The 20,202-nt window shown below is 36.8% G+C and overlaps 5 protein-coding genes across 7 annotated transcripts; 3 read left to right on the plus strand and 2 right to left on the minus strand.

Moving 5' to 3' along the window:
• The first annotated feature begins 3,677 nt into the window (after nt 1–3,677).
• On the plus strand, nt 3,678–9,732 carry LOC149948032 (glucose-6-phosphate exchanger SLC37A4-like). Its single transcript, XM_090172662.1, has 8 exons — nt 3,678–3,966; nt 8,010–8,245; nt 8,326–8,569; nt 8,631–8,789; nt 8,854–8,951; nt 9,010–9,114; nt 9,187–9,325; nt 9,394–9,732. Exons 1-8 carry the CDS (start codon nt 3,816–3,818, stop codon nt 9,552–9,554), a joined length of 1,293 nt encoding a protein of 430 aa, XP_090028788.1. The 5' UTR covers nt 3,678–3,815; the 3' UTR covers nt 9,555–9,732.
• Nucleotides 9,733–9,828: 96 nt separating this feature from the next.
• On the plus strand, nt 9,829–11,522 carry LOC149948033 (uncharacterized). The gene is made up of 4 exons (XM_090172663.1): nt 9,829–9,971; nt 10,274–10,478; nt 10,677–11,053; nt 11,119–11,522. Exons 1-4 carry the CDS (start codon nt 9,936–9,938, stop codon nt 11,431–11,433), a joined length of 933 nt encoding a protein of 310 aa, XP_090028789.1. The 5' UTR covers nt 9,829–9,935; the 3' UTR covers nt 11,434–11,522.
• Nucleotides 11,523–12,508: 986 nt separating this feature from the next.
• ZnT86D (solute carrier family 30 member 7) lies at nt 12,509–15,932 on the minus strand. Its single transcript, XM_090172666.1, has 9 exons — nt 15,688–15,932; nt 15,434–15,535; nt 15,262–15,375; nt 15,103–15,190; nt 14,906–15,026; nt 14,657–14,836; nt 14,371–14,597; nt 12,888–13,037; nt 12,509–12,819 (listed from the first exon to the last, which is right to left on the minus strand). Exons 1-9 carry the CDS (start codon nt 15,768–15,770, stop codon nt 12,772–12,774), a joined length of 1,113 nt encoding a protein of 370 aa, XP_090028792.1. The 5' UTR covers nt 15,771–15,932; the 3' UTR covers nt 12,509–12,771.
• A 19-nt stretch (nt 15,933–15,951) lies between these two features.
• Nucleotides 15,952–18,412, plus strand: Nadk2 (NAD kinase 2, mitochondrial). 2 transcript variants are annotated; one of them, XM_090172665.1, is made up of 8 exons: nt 15,952–16,545; nt 16,607–16,695; nt 16,753–16,923; nt 16,977–17,312; nt 17,377–17,528; nt 17,588–17,728; nt 17,948–17,981; nt 18,047–18,412. In XM_090172665.1, the coding sequence occupies exons 1-8, from the start codon at nt 16,153–16,155 to the stop codon at nt 18,180–18,182; spliced, it is 1,452 nt and encodes a 483-aa protein (XP_090028791.1). In that variant the 5' UTR covers nt 15,952–16,152; the 3' UTR covers nt 18,183–18,412. The 2 variants fall into 2 exon arrangements, with proteins under 2 accessions (XP_090028791.1, XP_090028790.1); XM_090172664.1 differs by having other exon boundaries at nt 15,953–16,545; nt 17,942–17,981.
• Nucleotides 18,379–19,995, minus strand: Dph5 (diphthine methyl ester synthase). 2 transcript variants are annotated; one of them, XM_090172667.1, is made up of 8 exons: nt 19,708–19,995; nt 19,476–19,536; nt 19,314–19,377; nt 19,142–19,250; nt 18,963–19,083; nt 18,865–18,904; nt 18,688–18,800; nt 18,379–18,626 (listed from the first exon to the last, which is right to left on the minus strand). In XM_090172667.1, exons 1-8 carry the CDS (start codon nt 19,840–19,842, stop codon nt 18,403–18,405), a joined length of 867 nt encoding a protein of 288 aa, XP_090028793.1. In that variant the 5' UTR covers nt 19,843–19,995; the 3' UTR covers nt 18,379–18,402. The 2 variants fall into 2 exon arrangements, with proteins under 2 accessions (XP_090028793.1, XP_090028794.1); XM_090172668.1 differs by having other exon boundaries at nt 19,476–19,588; nt 19,708–19,794.
• Between the last annotated feature and the right edge of the window lie 207 nt (nt 19,996–20,202).

Genomic DNA, 20,202 nt, shown 5'->3' on the forward strand with positions numbered 1-20,202 from the left:
ATCCTTATTGGTTAGAAATATCACGTGATCACTAGCTCTTTAAAAAGGGTGTCAAGCATGGTGGAAGGTAAAATCTGAAGGCAGTGATAGCCTTTATCCCCCTATTTACTTTTGCTATTGGTCGAACCCGATCATGTTCACGCTATGTAGACATAAAACGTGAAGGGGAATACTTTTCTAACTGGAACCAACTTTCTAACACTTACGGTTCTCGAGATAGTTTTTGGATGACCTTGAAGAAATGGTTCAAGGTCATCGAGATTATCATTCTTCTCTGCACGAATTACGTAACCTAAATATTTTAAATTCCTAGAGAAAACGGTTTCTGATATATTCGCCCTGGATCGTTTTTTAGTGGACAACCTGTATATCTTGTAAGATAAAAAAATAAATTTTCTTCGTCGACAGGGTGATTGAGATTTTTTTCTTCGTGGACTAGCTGGCTTAAATGTTGTTCTTCATGGACAAAGTGATTGAAAAAAAGGCCCCTTTATGATAAAATAACTATTAGGTCGTTAGAGTTTTCTTATTACTTTATTGTACAGGGTGATTAATCACCCTGTAAAGGCTTAGCCTCAGTGGTTGGTTGCCTGCAATATTTTTTTGCGAAATAAATATTATTGTTCGAACTTTAATATGAAAGCACACATTAAAAGTATTGTGTGTACTTAAATGACTGTGACAACTTGTTTCAAAAGGTTTCCGCTTTCCTTTATACTCAACCCGGAGAAGAAAAAATTCCATAGATCTTCAAAATAGTTTATTTGACGTGTTGAATGAAGTTTTAAATAGAGAAAAAAAAAACATGATGACGAGATATTCAATCAGAAGCACGAATGGAACAATTTTGGGGAAGTATAAGGGGAAATTTTTACCCAAACATAGCCAATATTTACGTGCTTGTTCAGAATGGGGTGACTTATTATACCGCAAAGCTATAATATCTGCGTATGCGTGAGCAACGGGCAAACCTAGAATGAACCTGTGCAGGCTGTGCTCCATTTTTCGCGCATGCGCCGATATAGTTTTGCATTTTCTTGCCGCTAGAGCGCCATAGCAAACGTTTTTGCGCTTTAGATGAGTCGGAATATCCCTGTTCATTAATTAATCCATGGTCAATTCTCAATTTGCTAAATGCTTATTAAACTTATTATAGTTATCGTCCGGAGCTCCTAGCTCTTAGGTTAAACCAAACCCTAAAAATATTTAGTAACGTTATCTACCACCAGATGGTTTAAGGACTCCCTCAGCATTGCACTAGAGTAATGGTCAAATAAGTAGTCTATAACCGGAGGCGAGTAAGAAGCTGCACGCTTTTAAACATTTATTTAATTTAATTCATTCATATTTTCACTTCATCGCAAAATAACCAAAATTTAAAAATGACAGTTGTTACATATTTAGAAGTGTTGAAACTGTAATAAATAATATCAAAACCGAATATATTAGGCGGTATAAGTATCGGAAATGAGGGGTAAAATGTGACTTCAAATAATTTTTATAAAATTAATTACTTAATTAATTAATTAATTAATAGTATTGTAAATGGACTCGGGATAGATTTTAAATTATTATCTATTTCACCAATTAAAAAAACTAACCATTTATCTTGCACCATTCTAAAATATAAATTTTATTGACAAAATGTATAATTTTGAGTTGGTTCGTTAAATTTAAGATTTTTAATTAATTAATACAAAATTGCTCTGGAAAAATTCAAGAATACATATCTTAGATTTATCTCGAAAAAAAGAGTTCTACTACCAAAAACCAAACAGCGGGACAACTCAACCAAGAATGCATGGCATACAACGTGTACCCCTTAAAGGGATAATTAACTTGTAGGTTTAACCACGGCCAACTTTGATCTCTCGCGCTACAGCGGCCATCTCATTCGTTGAAGTTTCTGTGTTAACCCATGAGCAAAAGATGTGTATGACGTGAGCGCCCCTAGCGGATTATTATTTTTAGAATAGTTTTTACATTGAAGTCAATATAACAACCGAACTTGGCGCTGAACTCCTACACGTTATAGTACAGTTTATAGGAGGAAAATCCTTGTTCGCGGAATTTCGACGAATGTGTTGGCCGCTGTAGCGCGAACAGCGCGTGATCAAAGTTGGCCGTGGATTAACAGAAGCTATAGCTGATTGGTGCTAGTTACGTTAAAAACAAGTCGTAGCCCTATTATAGGATAAAAAAATTCGATTTAATTAGAAATTCCCAACTTCGTTTCACGAAACATAAGTCAAAGGTGTCGTCTGCAACGCAGGGCCGTCTTAAGACCTTTTGGGGCCATGGGCTAAATTATTTCTTAAGACATTTGCGATCCCAAACGGTCAGCCTTTGTATGTCCGTTGTCTAAATTCAACTACACAATAATCAAACCAAAGATTTTAATTTCAAAAGTATAACATAGTCCTACTGAAAATAAAATTTTTACTGACAGTGATTCGCTGTTAGGTTTTAGAAATTGTTGGTACCGTATGATGTGCGATGTGGCGATGAGTCAAATTACTTTAGACGTAACTAAAAGATACATAATATTAAATGAGTATAAATAATATTTAATTAACTAATCCCTTATCCCTAGAGTAGAGGCGGTATGGATGGCCTTTTCGGGGCCCCCAAACTGGCTGGAGGCCCTGGGCTGTAGCCCACTTAGCCCATGCCTTAAGACGGCCCTGCTGCAACGAACCCCTTAACGACGAATTCGGGTGCTCAAATTCCAGGAATAAACAACTAAACATAGGTTACCAGCAGTGAAAAGTCTCTTACATAATTTATCCAGAATTCGCGCGTTTATCTCTCCGAGTAGATAACGAACCGCGTGTACGGGGCATAACATTGGTACCAAAAGTGACATAATTACAAAAAGTGTGTCAACGTAATCTTTTAGAAATGAATGTTACACGTGAAGTAAAAGTTCGGAGGGGAGGGAATGAAGTTCAAAAGTAGAAATAGTGTCACCTGGCGGGTGTTTCGAGAACTAAGGAAGCACTGGGGAAAGCTAGGAGTCTTGCTGATTTTGTCCCACTTGACGGAAGCGCTACCGCCATCTATGTACTTTTTAATACAAAACACGAAAGAACAAACCAAAAAGGGTGCGGATCGAAAGGGGGGGCCCAGAGTCCCCCCCCCGTAAGCGTACTATACATTTATAAAGAGGTATGCCTTGATCCCGATGAAATCACAAAAAATTTTGCACTAAAAAACCAAGAAGAATGGAGCTCGGTGACTGGTCGCATGTATGAAATATCTTGTATATTAAAAAATGTTTCAATAAAATAAAAACTTTATTCTCTTTTCACATATAACATGTATCGGCCCCCCTCTTTGGCAGATCCTAGATCCGCGCCTGCGCGTCGTCGGTCCTAGCCTATAGCCTTCTATGTAGTCTATCTCGATAGTAAATCTTTAGCATTGGAAAGTACAGGAACTCGCACACTTTTGGTAATTCTGTCACTTTTGTTGGTACGTAATTTCTGATTCCAAATTATAAACGTGGCGCCTAATACTAAGGCAAGAATCCAGATCAAGAAACTTTAATCTCTTTATAGCCTCGTTTCCCTATCTCTCTTCGTTAACTTGTCTTCCGCATAATCACTAGCTCTATAATGGCGAAAGTAAAATTGCGCAAGTTCCAATATATTTATTCAAAGAGCGTCAAGGCTAATAAAATAGGTGCTGCCGCGTGAAGCAGCTCATTGAGAGCTTAGGCTCCGAACGACTCGTGTATCAAAGTATACCTTCCGCGAAGCCTTTGAATCGATTGTAACCCTTTCTGTTAAAACAGTGTCCGAAAACCAAACAAAATGGCAAAACCCGATTCCAAATTGTTTAGCTATCAAATGACTATATACACCAGCATGTTCATTGGTTACGCTTGTTACGCCATGAATCGCAAAAGTGTGTCTTTCGCCATGCCAAAATTGATGGAGGAAGGACTTGACAAAAGCGACATTGGTACGTTCACAACGCGGATTTTCAATCAATACTTATTCATTCGATCCCCCAGATGTTTTTAATATAGGTGCAGGATTTTTGGGATTACCAAGGCCCCCGGGGTCATATGTTCCCAATGTAACTAAATGTTAGGCTTTTAGAGATTTAAACCATTTTCGTAGCAGCTATGTTCGATGCGCAACGAGTAATTAAAAATATAAAAAGCTTAAAATATATTATATTTCAACCTTGACGAGAGCTTCAGTTGTTTTGGAATTACTCCAAGGTTGGGAATGAAGAGAAAAAAAAGTGAAATGTCATTCCATTAGAGCTATATAGTATATTTACAAAACTACAAGTTAAATATGATAATTTGTTTGTAAAATATACTTTTATAGGAAGTATAATATTATTATTTAATAACTATATATTAGAAGTATATAATATTATGTTACGAGACCATAAGTTTATAATATACTAGCTCTCTATAAGTTTGAATCGTACATAGACTGCTCGTTAACAGCGATTTCTCCCAAGACGTCGAAGTCACGGCGTGTCGCCATCTGATGGCGAAAAATCGAAATATGAGTTGGCCTGTGAAATCCGGGTTTCGTTTCAACGACGGAATCGAAGTTCGATAAGCCTAACGCTAGTTGTCGCGAAGAGATAAACTTTAAACTACGAATATTTTACGACAATACCTGTTCATATTGAAATGAATAAAATAAAATAAACGTCGTTAGGGCTAGCTCCGCGCGCTTCTGTTTGTATCGTATCCATGGAGATAAACGTTTCCGCTATCGACGGAATTTGAAGAAGCTAAAATGATAGGGCAAAAAGGCGCCGCAGGGAGTCACGTATATCGGTTCTGATTTTTTATGAGATAAATCGCTCTTAACGTTAGATCTATGGCGGATTCTAACTTATAAGGAGCTAGTATATTATAAACTTATGACGAGACGTATTCATCTAACAACGAAGTATAACATGCACATTCTGAGCATCTTTAGAGGGTAATAGCAAAAGTAAATAGGGGGATAAAGTCTATCACTGCCTTCAGATTTTACCTTCCACCATGCTTGACACCCTTTTTAAAGAGCTAGTGATCACGTGATATTTCTAACCAATAAGGATAGCACATTACACGCGAAGTAGTGCATTTGAGGTATTCCGGTCCGCGCTCAAGATTAAAATTTTGAATTTTATTCCCTGGCAACCATGTCACCGCCTCGCGATTTCAAATAGTCTCTCTGTCAAATTCTGACCATTATTTCCTTCGATAACGGTTGATTTTAATTAAAAATTACTATATCAATTGTAAGATAAACAAAAAAAGCTCGTAGCTTTAGCTATTATTTCAGTTAAACTTGCAAATTTTTAGGCCTTAACATCGTAGATTTACCAATTAGTCCCGATCTCTGCTCTTAGATGGTGCCACGCTCTCCACGATTTAAGTGAGCGTTATTCTAGTTACGGTTTATTTCTTTTCAAAAGTCGTGTTATTATTTTTAAAATGTCGCATTTTAGTTTCTATCGTATATCTACTTTATTTAGGAACTAAATTAACCAAATTAACGAAAGCAAAAGTTTAATATTCACGTATTTTATAGATAACTATTTTTCATCGTGGCGGAGTACAATCAATACCTTTGTGTCCCTGTAAAGAGGCGAGGGGGAAGTCATTTCCGAAGCCCAAAAATTTTACCCCTCAAATAAGACGTCGTGCGGTTGGACCCAAGTGCCAGACTTTCTCCCCCTATTTACTTTTGGTAATAGGTATTTCTATAAAATAAGCTACGCTTGCTGAACTTGTTTTTATGTAGCTTCTTCGTCACGAAATACGTAGAAGTTCAGTTCAATCTATGCATAATAACAAGGTGCCTCGTTGAATTTGCTCTTATGTCCAGGGCTTTTCATAGTTAAACGTCATCGACACGTCACCCGTGTCGCAGCAGCAACATCAAAACAAGAAGGCCAAAGTTTCTTTATAGAGAGACCTATAAATTTATGAGCCGCAAAAGTTCTTTTTATTAAGTAACGTAGCCTTCTTGTTTAAATGTGACTCTTACGTCACAGGCTCTTACGTCACAGTCTCGTACTTTTACAAGGCTATACGAGCGCGCGATACAGTCGCGAGGAATAAAGCTTTTTCTAGCGCACGTGGAAATAACTCGTGCGAAGATTATACTAATAAAGCCGGGTCTTATGACGTAAGAGCATCATTTTAACAAGTTGGGCAAGACCACTTTTTATTTTATAAAATCAGGGGGTGTACACCTCCGCTTTTTGGCGGGAAAGGTGAGTTTTAACGGCTTAAGCTTGTTTTCCACTGGCGCGCGCAACGACGCGTTTCTCAGCTTGGGAACGTTCAAACTTTTTTATATTTTCGGACGTAACCTATTTAACAAGGTATGTGCTTAAAACATTGTTTTTGCCCCCGCTCTCGTAAAAACGTTGGCACGCCCCTGTAAGACGTATACTTATCTCAAAATTATATATTATAAACTTCTGCTAATATAGTTTAAATTGGATTTATCAGTTTTAGGTTACAGCTTTGCGTCACGTAACAGAACGTCAAAGTAGAATACTAGATTACAGTCCGGTTGACGCTAATGTATAATGATAACCCACTCATGATTGAACGAGACCTCTAAGCTCGTACATTGCGAAATGTTCATCATTATCAGGAAACATAAGGAGGTACTCGACCTAACTTGACTGGCGCGAAGAGCGATTCAATCACAATATTTAAATACTTTAGAATAATTTTCTTAATTACATTATGGTGGATCATCGAATTTCATATTTCTGCTACAAGGTTTAACAGAAGCTAGGGATCCCTGATTGGCGCTAGTTACGTTAAAAAATATCGGCGCGTATTATCAGACGATTTCTTTATTTATTTCACACTCCCTTTAAGCCAGGTTGACACCTAAAACCATTATTACCGTGATTACACAGTTCACATATGCGTCGCAATCGAGCTTGGCGCTGTGTGTAACTTCCATGCAGCGTTGCCAGTTCCTGAAGCTCAAAATATCGTACCACAATCGATCTCAGAAAAAATTATTGTATGCCTGAAAACTGGCGGTAGATTTAAATTGTGTCTCAAATAGTGACGTTAAACTTGTTAAATATTTTTTTTAATAACACTTAAAGTTCGACAGATTGAAAATTTATGTTTAAAAATCGCAGTTTTAACTGGTTTTCAGACAATTTAAAAAATAATCATGCATTATCGTACGCGTGAGCTGAATTATCGAAAAATGCGTACTATATAGTACACCATTGAAAATATCGTACGTCCCAAAAATTATATCGAAATTTTCGACGTATACGATAATTATCGTACGTCTGGCAACGCTGCCTCTATGAAAGGGGGAATCTCATTCCCGAGATAATTTTTGCTTAAGGTCAAGGGCAATTGAAAATTAAAGCGCTTTTGTAATAGAGAGGTTAAGCCAGCGCCTTAAAACGGCTAGGAAACGTGTAGAGCGAACTTGTATTACGTATTCTTGTGTGAACAGCTTGCATCTCCTACAAGTTCCCACTAGCCGTTATCTGGTCTATTAAATCAACGCTTACTTCGGCGAAATAATGTCCAATTATTGAATTGGAACACAAAATTGACTATCATAAACATTCGTTCCCTTTCTGAAGGTATACATACTTTGAAATTCGATATCCAAATTCCAAAAGGGGTTTCACTGGTGTTTAACGCAATCAACATAACCGGGTAATCATTCTACCAACAAAAAGATATACACCTGTAGCTTGTCCTCAGTAACTAAGCTATAGCCTTTCGTCTATGTAGACGAGGTTAATAGGGCCTTAGAGCCTATCCTACAATCTCTCCTAATGTCATTAAAAGTCCCTAGATGAATTAGGTCTACGGTGGTCTCTTGGGTAATAGAGTAGCGTATCTGATTATTATTAAGTTAGAAGAAGTTAAGTTAGATTAATTTGTTTAGGATTTAGCTATATTATCCCTTTTAATTATGGACTAATCTACTTTTTCGCGTATTTTATCATGATTATTATTAATATTATTTCCCCAATAACAGGTTTAATTGCCAGCAGCCAAAATTTAGCTTACGCGATATCTAAGTTCCTGGGTGGAGTACTGTCGGACCGAATCAGTTCCAAGTTACTTTTCTCGACGGGTCTCTTGGTCAGTGGGCTGTCCACTCTGGCCTTTTCAACTTCTCCCATCTCAGCGTCGACGTTCGCCGCTTTGTGGTTCCTTAATGGTTTCGCTCAAGGATGCGGTTGGCCGGCCTGCGCCAAAATACTTAGGCAGGTATAAGAAAGAGGCTATATTCCAACGATCAAATAGCCTAAATCCGTAACTGAATTCCGATTTATAACGGTTACCAGTAGTGGTTTGCGCCGGAGCAATTTGGAACTTTCTGGAGTCTCCTTTCGTCGAGCGCCAACATCTCTGGAGGAGTGTCGCCATTTATATCGGCTTATTTGATTTTGAACTACGGATGGCGGTTTAGCCTACTGGTGGCCGGAACCGTGTCCATCGGAATGGGCGCAATCGCCATTCTGACTATCGTCAATTCTCCAACTGACATCGGACTTAAAAGCTTCGCGGCACCAACGACGAGCAAAGTGGGAGGTAAACATTAAAGCGTTCCATTTGGATAACCCAAATAGTGGATACATGTACCTTCTTACAGAGAAGAAAGAAACCAAGGAAGGATTCGGTGATCTGGTGGGAAGCCCTTTCTTATGGTTGGTCTCCTTTTGTTATATGATTGTCTTTTGCGCCAAGACAAGTACCGTCGACTGGGGACAGCTTTATATCATGGAAGATAGGGGACACTCTCAATACGTTGGTAAATAAATAATTAATTACCGAAACACAAACGGGGAAAACTAACCCTAAGTTTTTAAATCCAGGTAGCGCGTTTACGAGTAGCGTGGAATCTGGAGGCTTTTTGGGTGGAGTGTTGGCGGGATATCTGACGGATTGGGTTCTGAAAAGACGAGCTAAGAAGGTGAAGTTATTTATGGTGGTAACGTTCTTGAAAATAATAGCATGATTTGAACTCAAAGCCAGGAAAAGGCAATGCTAGGATGCCGGTTGCCATAGTTTTCATGGCTGGCGTTGCTCTCACTCTGCATCTACTCCACTTTCACGTCGATAACACAACGTCTCAAGTAAGAAAAGACAAAAAAAAAGCGGATAAATTTTCGTTTTTCTTTCGTTTCACGCGTTCATTTTATTTAAAGGTTATTATCACCAGTCTGGGTTTTGTTTTGGGAGCTTGTCTTTATGGACCAATAGCAATCTTTGGCGTAGTGGCCAGTGAATCTTCTCCGGCACACTTAAGCGGCACATCGCACGCGATTGTGGCTTTGGCAGCTAATGGTAATTTATTAATTAATTAATTAATTAGATAATGCGCAATTATAACGCGTGTAATTAAATTATTTCAGTCGGAGCAATTTCGGCCGGTTTGCCATTCAGTTACATCGCCTCGAAGTACAGTTGGTCGACTATTTTCTTTCTACTCGAAGTTGTAACCGGGATCACCGTTCTTATCATGCTCGTCACTAAAAATATGAACCCAACTATCGGACGCGTCAAAAAAGATTAAACCAATTAAAGGGTCACAACGGCGTTTGAAAAAATTCGGGCCGGATTTACCAATAATGGTAGCAGATACGACCAATCATATTCTGGAAACCAGCCCGCGAAGCTTGTTAAATTCAAACGCCGATGTGTCCCTTAAACTGTTCTTTACAATTACCTATAAATCGTTTTTTTTATCTAAATCATTATCAATATCTAGAAATAAATGTTTTAAGTTTTTTAAAAACATTTTGTTTTCTTAAAAAAAAGCTTATCTTAATATTCCGAGCTTTAAAAAACATTGAATTAAAGTTTACTTTCTAACGGGTGGAATTCAGATTACTATTCGTGGTGGAACGTTGTCGGAGAAAGTGACGCTCCACGGAGGTATCTGACACGGTAAACTATGATATCTAAGGCGGGAGAAGAAGACATTTTTCCGGTAAATACTTTTTTTTTGGGGGAAATGGTTGCTGCGTGAAAGATTATTTCACTTTCCGAGAAAACCCATTTCAACGGGGAGAAAATGACAGGGGAGAAGACGATATCGTTTGTTGTCAGCGAGCCTTATTCGGCCCAAAACACCTCTCTCCGAGGTAGTTGGGGTCCGGAGACCTTTCAACCCGGGGGAGTCGTAGAGGGAGGGCAAAGTTTAACAAAAGGGGGGTTGGGATTTGTTGGGAGTCTCGACAGAAGTGCTCGGGTACTTCTTTCCAGATTCTACGGTTTTATCTCGCCACTCAGGACCAACCGATATACGTCCACGCAAAAAGGATGCCTGCCGACGGAGTGCAAAACCCAAATTTTACGGGGTCCACGCTAACTTTGAACGGGAGCGCCGATGCCATGGATGGGGCAGCGTCGACTAACGCTTCTTCAAATGGATATTCCAATGTTGAACGCGCGTCATCGTCGTCGTCGACTACCGAAACTATTCAAATTTGTCCGCGTAAGTACTTATTTATTTGGATAACCAATTTTTCGAATTAAAATCAATTAGACCTATATCGGTTAACCTTTTAATTGATCTATTTGCGACGTGTTGCGTTCGTATTTAAAGAAATGACGTTTGTTTTATAAATGAAATTTTTCGATGAGTAGCGCTACGTAGTACGTTTTAACATTAATCGCTACTGATTTTTGACAGAACACGAAGCGGCTCATTTCACGATTTCGTGGGACAATGTGGATACATACGTGGAAAATAGGAAAGCTATGGGCGCCCCTGTGTTGATCGCCAAAGATTTTGCAGAGTTCGAACCATTGGAGACTCCGAAAAAGCGCAAGTGCAAGTTCGGCCGTTACGTGCAGACTTTATTGTTGGCTTTGGCAAGTTTGACCATGATAGGTGCCATAGTCGGCGTCGTGACAGCGGAAATCTTCGTGAAACGGGGTTATTTCGGGCGGGGACAGCGAAACTCAATCTCTTACGACGACCAAGAAGAAATACAGGCTGATTACAGTGATGGATACACCGTGACGGATGACAACTTCACCATGGATTACGACTGGTTTAATTTTTTCGTAAGTTTAGAACTCCCCAATGTATTAAAATAGTACTAGGCCTGACTGGTTGTTATTCATTTCAGACAACGCCAATGACGAACGTTGAGGTAACCGAGACGACCGAAGCACCGACGACCGAGCGGCCACGGTTCAACGCTACCGCGTCTCCGAGGGGTACGGAACAAGGATTTAAAACTACGGCGCGTGTTCCCAGAACTACGAGTGGCGAGAAAGTCAACACCACCGCGAATGAGATACCGGAGACTACTACGGTGGTATACTATCCAACTACTACCACCGTGGAATTGTCCACTACTGACAGTTCAATCCCAGAAATGGTTAAATTGCTTACTATTCCCGGGCCGTTACAACGGTTTGGCGCAGAAGACAAAAACTAACAATAGCTCTATATGAGTAGTTGATTCATTTTTAAAAAAACCTGACTTGTATACCATTTAGTATATTTCGAATAAAAGTATTGATTTTACATCAAAGATTAATATTATAAAAAATTCGTAAAACTTCGGTTTCAAGAGAAGAAATCCATAAAATTAAACTAACACCTTCCCAGGGTTGAGGCACTTAACAATGGAAGAAAATTTGGCTGCAAATAGCCGGTAATGCGTAACGGCTCAAAATTTTCCGTCTTCCAACGTAAATTGTAGGAATAGTTCTTTTTATAAAATAACCTTGACCATATTGTTGAAATGTTGCCTCCCCGCTTCAGCTGTGGATCCGTTTTCTCTCCCACTAAAGAGTTTATGAACTCATTCTTTGGCATTGGCTGAACTATTCCAGGGCAACATTTCAACAAGTTGGGCAAGCGTAAAGACATTTTATAAAATCAACTATTGCACACCATAATAACATTTAAAAATCAAATTTTTGTTCTATTGATTTAGAAAATTTGTATAGGATCCTGCACTGATTTTCATGGTTCTGGACATAACAAAACTGGGTGAGCTGGCGAAGATACATATTTCCAAGTTAATAATATTAACATAACTTTGGGTACTTTTCTTGTACAAGATATTATACACTTCTGATAACATTTATAGACCATATTTCTAGATAGGTTAAGAAAATAGTTTCCCAAATTTGTCCCAAATATAAATTAACTACAACTATCAAAATCACCAGGATTTTAAGAGATGTATTTTCTGAATAAAGTGGTAAGTAGGTTATAGGCTGCGTAGCTTACCCCTGGGTACAGCAGATACTGGTAAAGCTAGAATTTTGGTAGAGCACACAAATGAATTTGAAAATTATACATTTACAGAGGGAGGGCCCTGACTGTGGGTTGAAACCATTAGCTAGGATTCCTAGCCTAAGAAAAAGCAACAGGGATCAGACACTATTTCTTATACAAGGAATATATACCGATTCCAGCTTGTAACTGTACCTGCAATGGAAGTGGAGGGCCTGAAATTCCATTCCCCCACCCAGTAAACTTTTAAGAAAAAAACCCATTTATTATATATAAATGTTTATTCTTTAGCCTTTATAATACCTTTTCTTAATTTAAATAAAAACGTTTGGATCCCACATTTTTAAAGTTCTAATTTCATTAACAGTGATTCAGAGATCTCATTTGGAAATAACTATAGTAAATACTGTCTCTTTTTACAACAATAATAGTTAACCATAGATGCGTATTTCCTTAGTTTTGGTATTTAAATATTCACAATTGAGTTCTGATGGAATGATTTTGCTTTGGTCAAAATGTGAACGTCTTGTCACATAACCGTGTAATCAATTTGAACGTACAGTTGTCGAACTCCCACCTTAAAAGAAAAGATTTTTGATTTTCCACGAATGGGTATTTCTAATTATTATTTATTTTAAGTTCTACCTGAGTGAAAATGTTGTGCGTATGACTTAGAATATATTTTGCGTCTGCTTTAGGTGAAACTTCGAGTTTGACAGTACCAATGTAAACTTCACTGCACAATGTCCAAAAATGTGGTTCCTGTACGCTGTAAACTCCATCTAATTGCATGACCTAAACAGAACATTTTATTCAATACAACAGCAATCAATAAATACCATATTTTGTATGGGTGCTCAAAGTACGCGTCATATTTAATGGTGATATAAACTGCTCTAGCTTGGCCCGCAGAGATAGGCGAAAACTAAATTTCCAAGCTCGCGCTCATCTCTTTCCCAGTGAGTAGTTCGAGCCTGCGCTCTTCACTTTTAGTACAAGAAGGCGAGCCCGCGCTCGTGCTCTTCTCTTTTTATTCGAAGAGTGGAGCTTGCGCTCTTCTCTTTTTTCCCGAAGAGTGGAGTTTGCGCTCTTCTCTTTTTTCCCGAAGAGTGGAGTTTGCGCTCTTCTCTTTTTCCCGAAGAGTGGAGCTAGCGCCCAAAAATAACTCTCGGACTCTTTAAAGCCCAGAGCCTGCCGATCTGAGCTTGGGAGGGGCAAATTAACTATTTGGAATATTCCCTAACTTCAAAAGCGTAAAATTAAAATGTTTCCATCTTTTTGGAGTGGAATCAAGACAATCTTGAGAAAAGTGGTTTCCAGTACTTGAATAATTACGCTTGGCTTAAAAAGGGGGTTTTTAGTATTCGAATAATAAGAGTTATAGCTCTATCATTAGGTTCTACTATTTCTTCATTAAAATAATATTAATAATAATATTAATAATAATAATAACTAGGACTTGTACCTCACCAAATAAGAGATCTTAAGGCCAAAAGGGAATTTTTTAAGTAGCTTTTCTTCTTCAAAGTCATCAGAGATGTCTTATAGGCGTTCAGAGCCGTAAAAAGTGGTTTAGATTTCGAAGAAATAACATCCTGAGGTAATTTTTAAAAGCTCGCGAGTAGTAAGTAAGAATAATCGTTTTGAGTGCTCGAAAGTTAAGCATAGGTCTAGATTTGAGGCTCAAACCATTTTTGAGCTTACTCGGCTCGAAGCTCGATCGAGTACTCGCACATGCCTAATATAATCTTAGAAATCCACTTCTATGGTCACTTGCTCTACCATAGCAGTAGAGACTGCAAGGTCCTTAGGTGAAGTTTTCAAAGGCGCTTGAAATATTAACAAGCAGTGTTTCTACACATGCGTTGATATGGCCTCTTGAAAAAAAGGGGCTTTTCTAAATTTTCAAGCACTTTTGGAAACCATCAAGCTGCTTAGTTGACTTTGGGGATACTTATAAATTTACCTAGTCCAAACTGGGGACCTAATCAGGGTTATGTCTAAAGACAGCTATGGGTTTTGGGTTCAAAAGCCTTTGGTCAACACCATAAGTTTGTTCTCAAAAAAAAAACTCAGGGTGGAATAATAAGGAAAAAAATCTTGATGTTTATGCTTAAAAACCTATTACTTTTTGGTAGCATGATGGAAGAGCAGTGTCTAGTTCCTTAGGTGTCCTTTGCATTAGCACATATATAGAATCTCTAATGAGAGGTAGGACGCTTAGACCAATCATTGTTGCGATGAACATGGAACAGATAGGGTCGGCAATCATCCAGCCAAATTGACTCATCAGAATGGCTGAAATTATTACACCAACACTGCCAAGGGTATCAGCCAATATATGAAGGAAAACGCCTAAAATGAGCCATCACATCAGAACACATTGCAACTTCCATGAAATATTTTCCACCTACCTTGCATAATTTGGCTTTGAGCTGAATTAGTTTTAAGTGTTTCACATTTTGTTTCACTTACACCACTGTGATTATGGCCTTGGGAACCATGGCTATGAGCACCGTGACTATGGTCAGTTTCATGAGAATGTTCATGTCCACCATGAGAATGGTCGTGTCCTCCATGAGAATGCCCATGCCCTTTATACAAGTTGATAATTTAAAATTTGAAAATGTTATGTATGGAGGTGAATGTAATAGGATAAATACCTCCGTGGGAATGTCCGTGACCATGTTGGAATGCAAAAATACCTACTAAATTTACCAAAAGCCCTAAAACTGAAACTAAAAAGAGCCTTTCATGTTTTACTTCTGGTGGCTCGATCGCTCTCTACAATTCATAAAAAGTCCCATTACGTAACTATTCTAAATGATGGTTTAAAAATATCGAAACAATTCTTTCGTACCTCTACCGCTTCAGAAAATATAAAAAAGGCTATAAATAGTAGAAAAAGTCCATTTACAAAACCAGCTAACACTTCAGCTCTCACATACCTAAATAATAGTTAGTAACAAAAGGTAACATTTTTATGACATAAATAAAAATTTATCGGAATATTTTTTACCCATAAGAAAATTTATCATTGGCACGCCATTTTGTAATAACTGATGCTGCTAATCCAGCCAATAAGGCTGTGCAGTCAAAGAACATGTGAAAAGAATCCGATATAAGACCGAGACTGAAATAATTGCCAGTTTAGATTTTTAAATAATTATTGCAGCATAATCAGTATTTACCTATTTGTCCATACTCCATATAGAAGTTCAACAAATGCGAAAGAGAGATTCAAAATTAAGAAGAAAAATAAATTTCTGGAAGTCTTGTCAGATAAAATTAACCTAAAACGAATAAAATGTATTATTTACCATTTATAAATGGTATGGAAAACATTCAGCTAAGCCACATTATTTTGTCCACATGTAGCAATGCACTCAATTACAAACCCAAGGCTTAGGTAAACGTTATGCACATTAAGAAATGTCAAAATTACCTTAACCATCCTGATATTTTCTCTGTTAGACGAATGCCTCGTTTATATTTAAACTCTTTATCTTGGGAATGAAGTGGTAACATCTAAATTTTTATTACGATCCGTTTTTAATGAAGAAATATGTTTCTAAATTCACGGACAGTGCAATACAAAATGAGAGATGGATGATGAGCCTACGTAGAGAACAAATACAGTATTTGTATGCAGTGTGATAACCTCATAACTGATAACAAATTTAAGTTTTATTTACTGACAAGAGACGTTGTTAGTGGATCTATTTAACCCGGCATTCAACCGTTAATTTTCATCGACCATTGGTACAGCACTGCCACGGCCAACTTGAATTATAATTATAATCAAAATTTGATTTATCCTGAGGGGAAAAAATGGCGAGAGTTGGGTCTAAATAAAAATTTGCTTTCTCTCGTAGTACATAAACGTTCGTCATGTAAATATTTAAAAATTATGTTCTTAGTCGGTATAATTCCAAATGTTTGTAGCAGATTAATAATAAACAATGCATCGCTGTACAAACGAACAAATTTCAAAGCCTTAGGCAAAACTCGGATTAGCACGCTTTGCTATCAAGTTGGCCAAGGCTTTAATATACCAGGTTTCTTAACTTTCTATGATTTGAGAGTTTCCAGACCATTTTCTAGCTCTAACGTAATTAAGCAATCGAAAATGGAAAGTAAGAACGTTAACAGTGAAATGGGTGAAGACCGACTAGCTGGGTTGAATGAAGAAGGCGGTATAGGCTTCATTCCTAAAAAAGCTCTGGTTCTTACAAAATTTTCTCGCTATGAGTTTGAGAAACGCCGTAGACCAGACTTATCAGAGGATGAGTTAAAAAGAAATGTATTATTATTCATAAATTCACTTTAAATCACTCTAAATCTCATATTACCTTTCTTTACAGCTTGAGCACCGAGGCTCGGATTATAAAAGCTTGCTTCATCATCATGCAATTCATACACAGAACCGGGAACTAGTGGTGAATACCCTCCGGTAATTTATTTATTCACCTGATAGATATTTAGATTTTACTAAAAAAATTATCTGCAGGTCTAAAGGCATCGAAACTAAAGTAGTAGAGCGTTTTAACTACACAGATGCTAATGTTGAATGGGCTGACGTAATTTTTACTACTGGTGGAGATGGAACATTCCTTATGGCGGCAAGCAAAATTCATAATAGAGATAAACCGGTGATAGGAATTAATAGCGATCCATCTAGGTACTTTAATTAAATCAAAATATGTTGCGATACTAATACAGAATAACTTTAAGGTCGATAGGCTATCTTTGTTTACCTGCCAATTACACCCAAGATTTTCCAATGGCTTTGGAAAAGTTAATGAAAGGAAAATTTAGGTGGAAATGGCGACAAAGGATACGTGTTACGCTAATAGGGGAACATGCCTATGATGCTCCGATAGAGCTACATGATCAACAGCTGCAATATCCAGAATATCGATTCATAGATTGTTACCAAGAGCAACATCAGCAATCAGATAGCCCTGGATCTGCCCAAAATTCAGCAAATGATATAAAGAGTAATTTGACTCATGAAATTCCTATTAGAGCCTTAAATGAAGTTTTTATAGGCGAATCTCTGTCATCCAGGTTAGATTTTAATTCCTTCTTTGTTGGGATAATGTAAAGCCATTTTATTCATTTTATAATTAAGGGTTTCCTACTATGAAGTCTCCATCGATAAGAAGGAACGAGTAAAACTAAAGAGTTCTGGTCTGACTGTATGCACTGGGACTGGATCTACTTCGTGGTCTTTCAACATCAACAAGTTAACCCCGCAATGTGTGCAGCAATTGTTGAAAATTGGTGATTTTTTACTATCACATTTGTATGAATAACATGTGTTAAACGTTTTTTCATTATAGTAAATGATGAAACCAATACCAATCTCCCCATTGAAGATAAAAATTTGGTAGAACAAATAACAGAGAGGTTTAACAATTCTTTGATATTTGATGCTTCTGATTCTCACATGGCATACACTATAAGGGACCCAGTTGTGTTTGGTAATTATTGATTGAATTTCCATAAAATTAATTTTACCTATGATTTTACTCAAAGAAAGGGCTTTAATAAAATTTTAAAAAATATAAAAATTTTTGCAATTTTTTAAAATTATTTAATTTAATGCTTTCTTGTGGATATGCAGCTGCCCAAAGTATGATTGTAATGCAAATGTTTTATTTAATATTTAAAATTAATGAAACCTTTTCACCTAGGTACAGATTTTAGCAGTAAGCCTAGAGGATTTGCAAACAAGTAATATGGCTTATTTTTCAATATCATAGTATGATAACTAATGAGTTTCACGTTGTTGGTTATAGAATTGAAGTGCGATCTCGTATGTTTGATGCATGTTTGGTGATAGATGGAGGGTTATCGTTTATTTTCAATGATGGGGCCATGGCGGTACTTGAGATATTTGAGGAAGATGCTCTACGTACAGTAACTTTACTGTAGTGATAAACACGCTTAGGATAGTATTTTAATTAATGATAATTCCATAAAATTCGTTTTCGTTTTTTGTACAAATATATTTGCATAATGCATTAACGTTGTGCCCTTTATGGTAGGTCAAAATATTTATGAGGGGGTTTATATATTAAGGATATTTGTCCCATTTTTTTATTATTTCGTTAAAATAAATTGTATTAAATAAACCAAATGAAATATTTTATTTTTACAATTGATACTGATGCGTCGCTTCTTCAAACCACTTCGAATTTGTCGAGTATAACCTAAGCATATCAATTTCTAAAGGGTGTAGATGCCCTGTTATAATGAGGGAATGCAATGGGGAACCTAAACAAACATTTTGCATTTCATGTACGCTACAACTAACTATGTTTTGGTTGTCACAACCTACTCTAGCTAATCCTACTGCCAATGTCTCTTCTGTGTAGGCTAAAACATTAAATACACTTCAAATACTTTGAAAATAAAATTTAAAAAATATTACTTTTACCTAAATCAGCAACAGGAGTGCCTTCAAGCATTTTCTTTTTAATAATTTCAATCAACTGAGTGGCAGCTTGCGCTACAGTCATAAACCTAGGTGGCTGATATACTTTCTTTTTCCTAAGATGATTTCAAACTTTTAAATATTTGTTTATTTTAACTTTAATTTATACATATAACATACATCATCAAACTTTCATCAGTAGGCTCCTTAACTTTGATATCTTTAAAAAATTGAAAACCTTTAATAAATAGCCATGGAAAGTAATAATTTCCATATACCCAAAAGACACAATGTATGAAGACCTCTTTTCCTATTTGCCAGAATTTTATCGTAAAAACTATCTGGCTTCCAATTATCGGTCCAAAATACTATTGAAACAGTTTCTCCATAGTTATAAAGCTAAAGAATATACTTAAGTAGATTTCCAATGTGGATAAAATGTTTATTTTAAAATTACTTGAAGGCCGCAACAGCCAATTGCATTCATGATTGAAGCATTGTGAATTACTTTAAAAGGAATATCTCGTTCCTTAGCTCTTAAAACTAAGTCAGTATGTGTTGTGGCACTGCAACGTTATTGTATAAATGTTTCTAGGCTATTAAAAATTTAAGTAGAATTTTTGGAATACCCAAATGGATCTCCAACAACTAAAAATGCAACGTCACTTTCCAACGCATCTTTCAATATATAATCTAATTTAAAAACAAACACAAATTGAACATGGCATTTGAATTGCAATGACACCCTAGCTTGTCAATAATCTAAAGCAAAAATTGTTTATATTATTTACCAGAATCTTGTTCAACCATATCTCTATCAGCTACAATAATTTCTCTATCATAAAAAGCTTCCTACAAATATTTGAAATTTGCGATTCAGAGGTTATTGAAAAGGTAATGCCACCTTCGAATGTAAATTTTCATAAACATAAGAAAAATGTCAAAGGTGGCAGTATCTTTTTTAAACATTTGTAGTTATTGTCCCAATAATAACAATTTTTAGACTGATGTTTTTGATTTTACCAAAGCGTCCTTGCCACCGGTAATAACCGACGTATACGATTCAAGAAAAACCGTTTTACAACTCTTTATAACTTCTAAGCCTTTGACCGTAATGTCTTTAACATCGCCTAAGCCTAGCCCGACTAAGAAAAACATTTTCCCCTAATTGGTTTTTATTTACAGATGAATTTATTCGAGCTTGAATGATGAACTTAGCTGTCAAAAATTAGACTATATATGTAACGCCGTCAATTCGCCGAAATCATTTTCAACGAAAAACGATTTTTGGGGTAACGTAGGACTAAGAAAGACGAAAAAATGGGTAGACTATACTTAAATAATCAAATTAAAAGAGATGGTGTGAGAATACAATAGAATTTCTCTGTTAAAATAAATAAAAACAACGTATTTTAGTGCACTATAAATTTTTCTTTTAATTATTAAAATTAAAAACACGACTCAACTAGTTTCGGCTACTCCGTATTACGCTGCCATCACCAGGAGTGAGAAAAATCG

This window comes from Leiobunum rupestre, chromosome 4, assembly GCF_980474605.1.
Source record: "Leiobunum rupestre chromosome 4, qqLeiRupe1.1.hap1, whole genome shotgun sequence".
Taxonomy (NCBI): domain Eukaryota; kingdom Metazoa; phylum Arthropoda; class Arachnida; order Opiliones; family Sclerosomatidae; genus Leiobunum; species Leiobunum rupestre.

Excerpts from the sequence above, each read along its gene's own strand:
- LOC149948032 (XM_090172662.1), top strand. The coding sequence starts at position 3,816 with ATGGCAAAACCCGATTCCAAATTGTTTAGCTATCAAATGACTATATAC. Across the intron at positions 8,570-8,630 it reads AACGACGAGCAAAGTGGGAG|AGAAGAAAGAAACCAAGGAA; the intron begins GTAAACATTAAA and ends ACCTTCTTACAG. Across the intron at positions 9,115-9,186 it reads TCGATAACACAACGTCTCAA|GTTATTATCACCAGTCTGGG; the intron begins GTAAGAAAAGAC and ends TTTTATTTAAAG.
- LOC149948033 (XM_090172663.1), top strand. The coding sequence starts at position 9,936 with ATGATATCTAAGGCGGGAGAAGAAGACATTTTTCCG. Across the intron at positions 10,479-10,676 it reads AACTATTCAAATTTGTCCGC|AACACGAAGCGGCTCATTTC; the intron begins GTAAGTACTTAT and ends GATTTTTGACAG. Across the intron at positions 11,054-11,118 it reads ACGACTGGTTTAATTTTTTC|ACAACGCCAATGACGAACGT; the intron begins GTAAGTTTAGAA and ends TATTCATTTCAG.
- ZnT86D (XM_090172666.1), bottom strand. The coding sequence starts at position 15,770 with ATGTTACCACTTCATTCCCAAGATAAAGAGTTTAAATATAAACGAGGC. Across the intron at positions 14,598-14,656 it reads TCAAAGCCAAATTATGCAAG|GCGTTTTCCTTCATATATTG; the intron begins GTAGGTGGAAAA and ends GGCTCATTTTAG. Across the intron at positions 13,038-14,370 it reads TTCCATCATGCTACCAAAAA|GTCATGCAATTAGATGGAGT; the intron begins GTAATAGGTTTT and ends TGTTCTGTTTAG.
- Nadk2 (XM_090172664.1), top strand. The coding sequence starts at position 16,153 with ATGTTCTTAGTCGGTATAATTCCAAATGTTTGTAGCAGATTAATAATA. Across the intron at positions 17,313-17,376 it reads GGCGAATCTCTGTCATCCAG|GGTTTCCTACTATGAAGTCT; the intron begins GTTAGATTTTAA and ends TTTATAATTAAG. Across the intron at positions 17,982-18,046 it reads CCTAGAGGATTTGCAAACAA|AATTGAAGTGCGATCTCGTA; the intron begins GTAATATGGCTT and ends TGTTGGTTATAG.
- Dph5 (XM_090172667.1), bottom strand. The coding sequence starts at position 19,842 with ATGTTTTTCTTAGTCGGGCTAGGCTTAGGCGATGTTAAAGACATTACG. Across the intron at positions 19,378-19,475 it reads TATGGTTGAACAAGATTCTG|ATTATATATTGAAAGATGCG; the intron begins GTAAATAATATA and ends TTTTTAAATTAG. Across the intron at positions 19,084-19,141 it reads TTGGCTGTTGCGGCCTTCAA|CTTTATAACTATGGAGAAAC; the intron begins GTAATTTTAAAA and ends TATATTCTTTAG.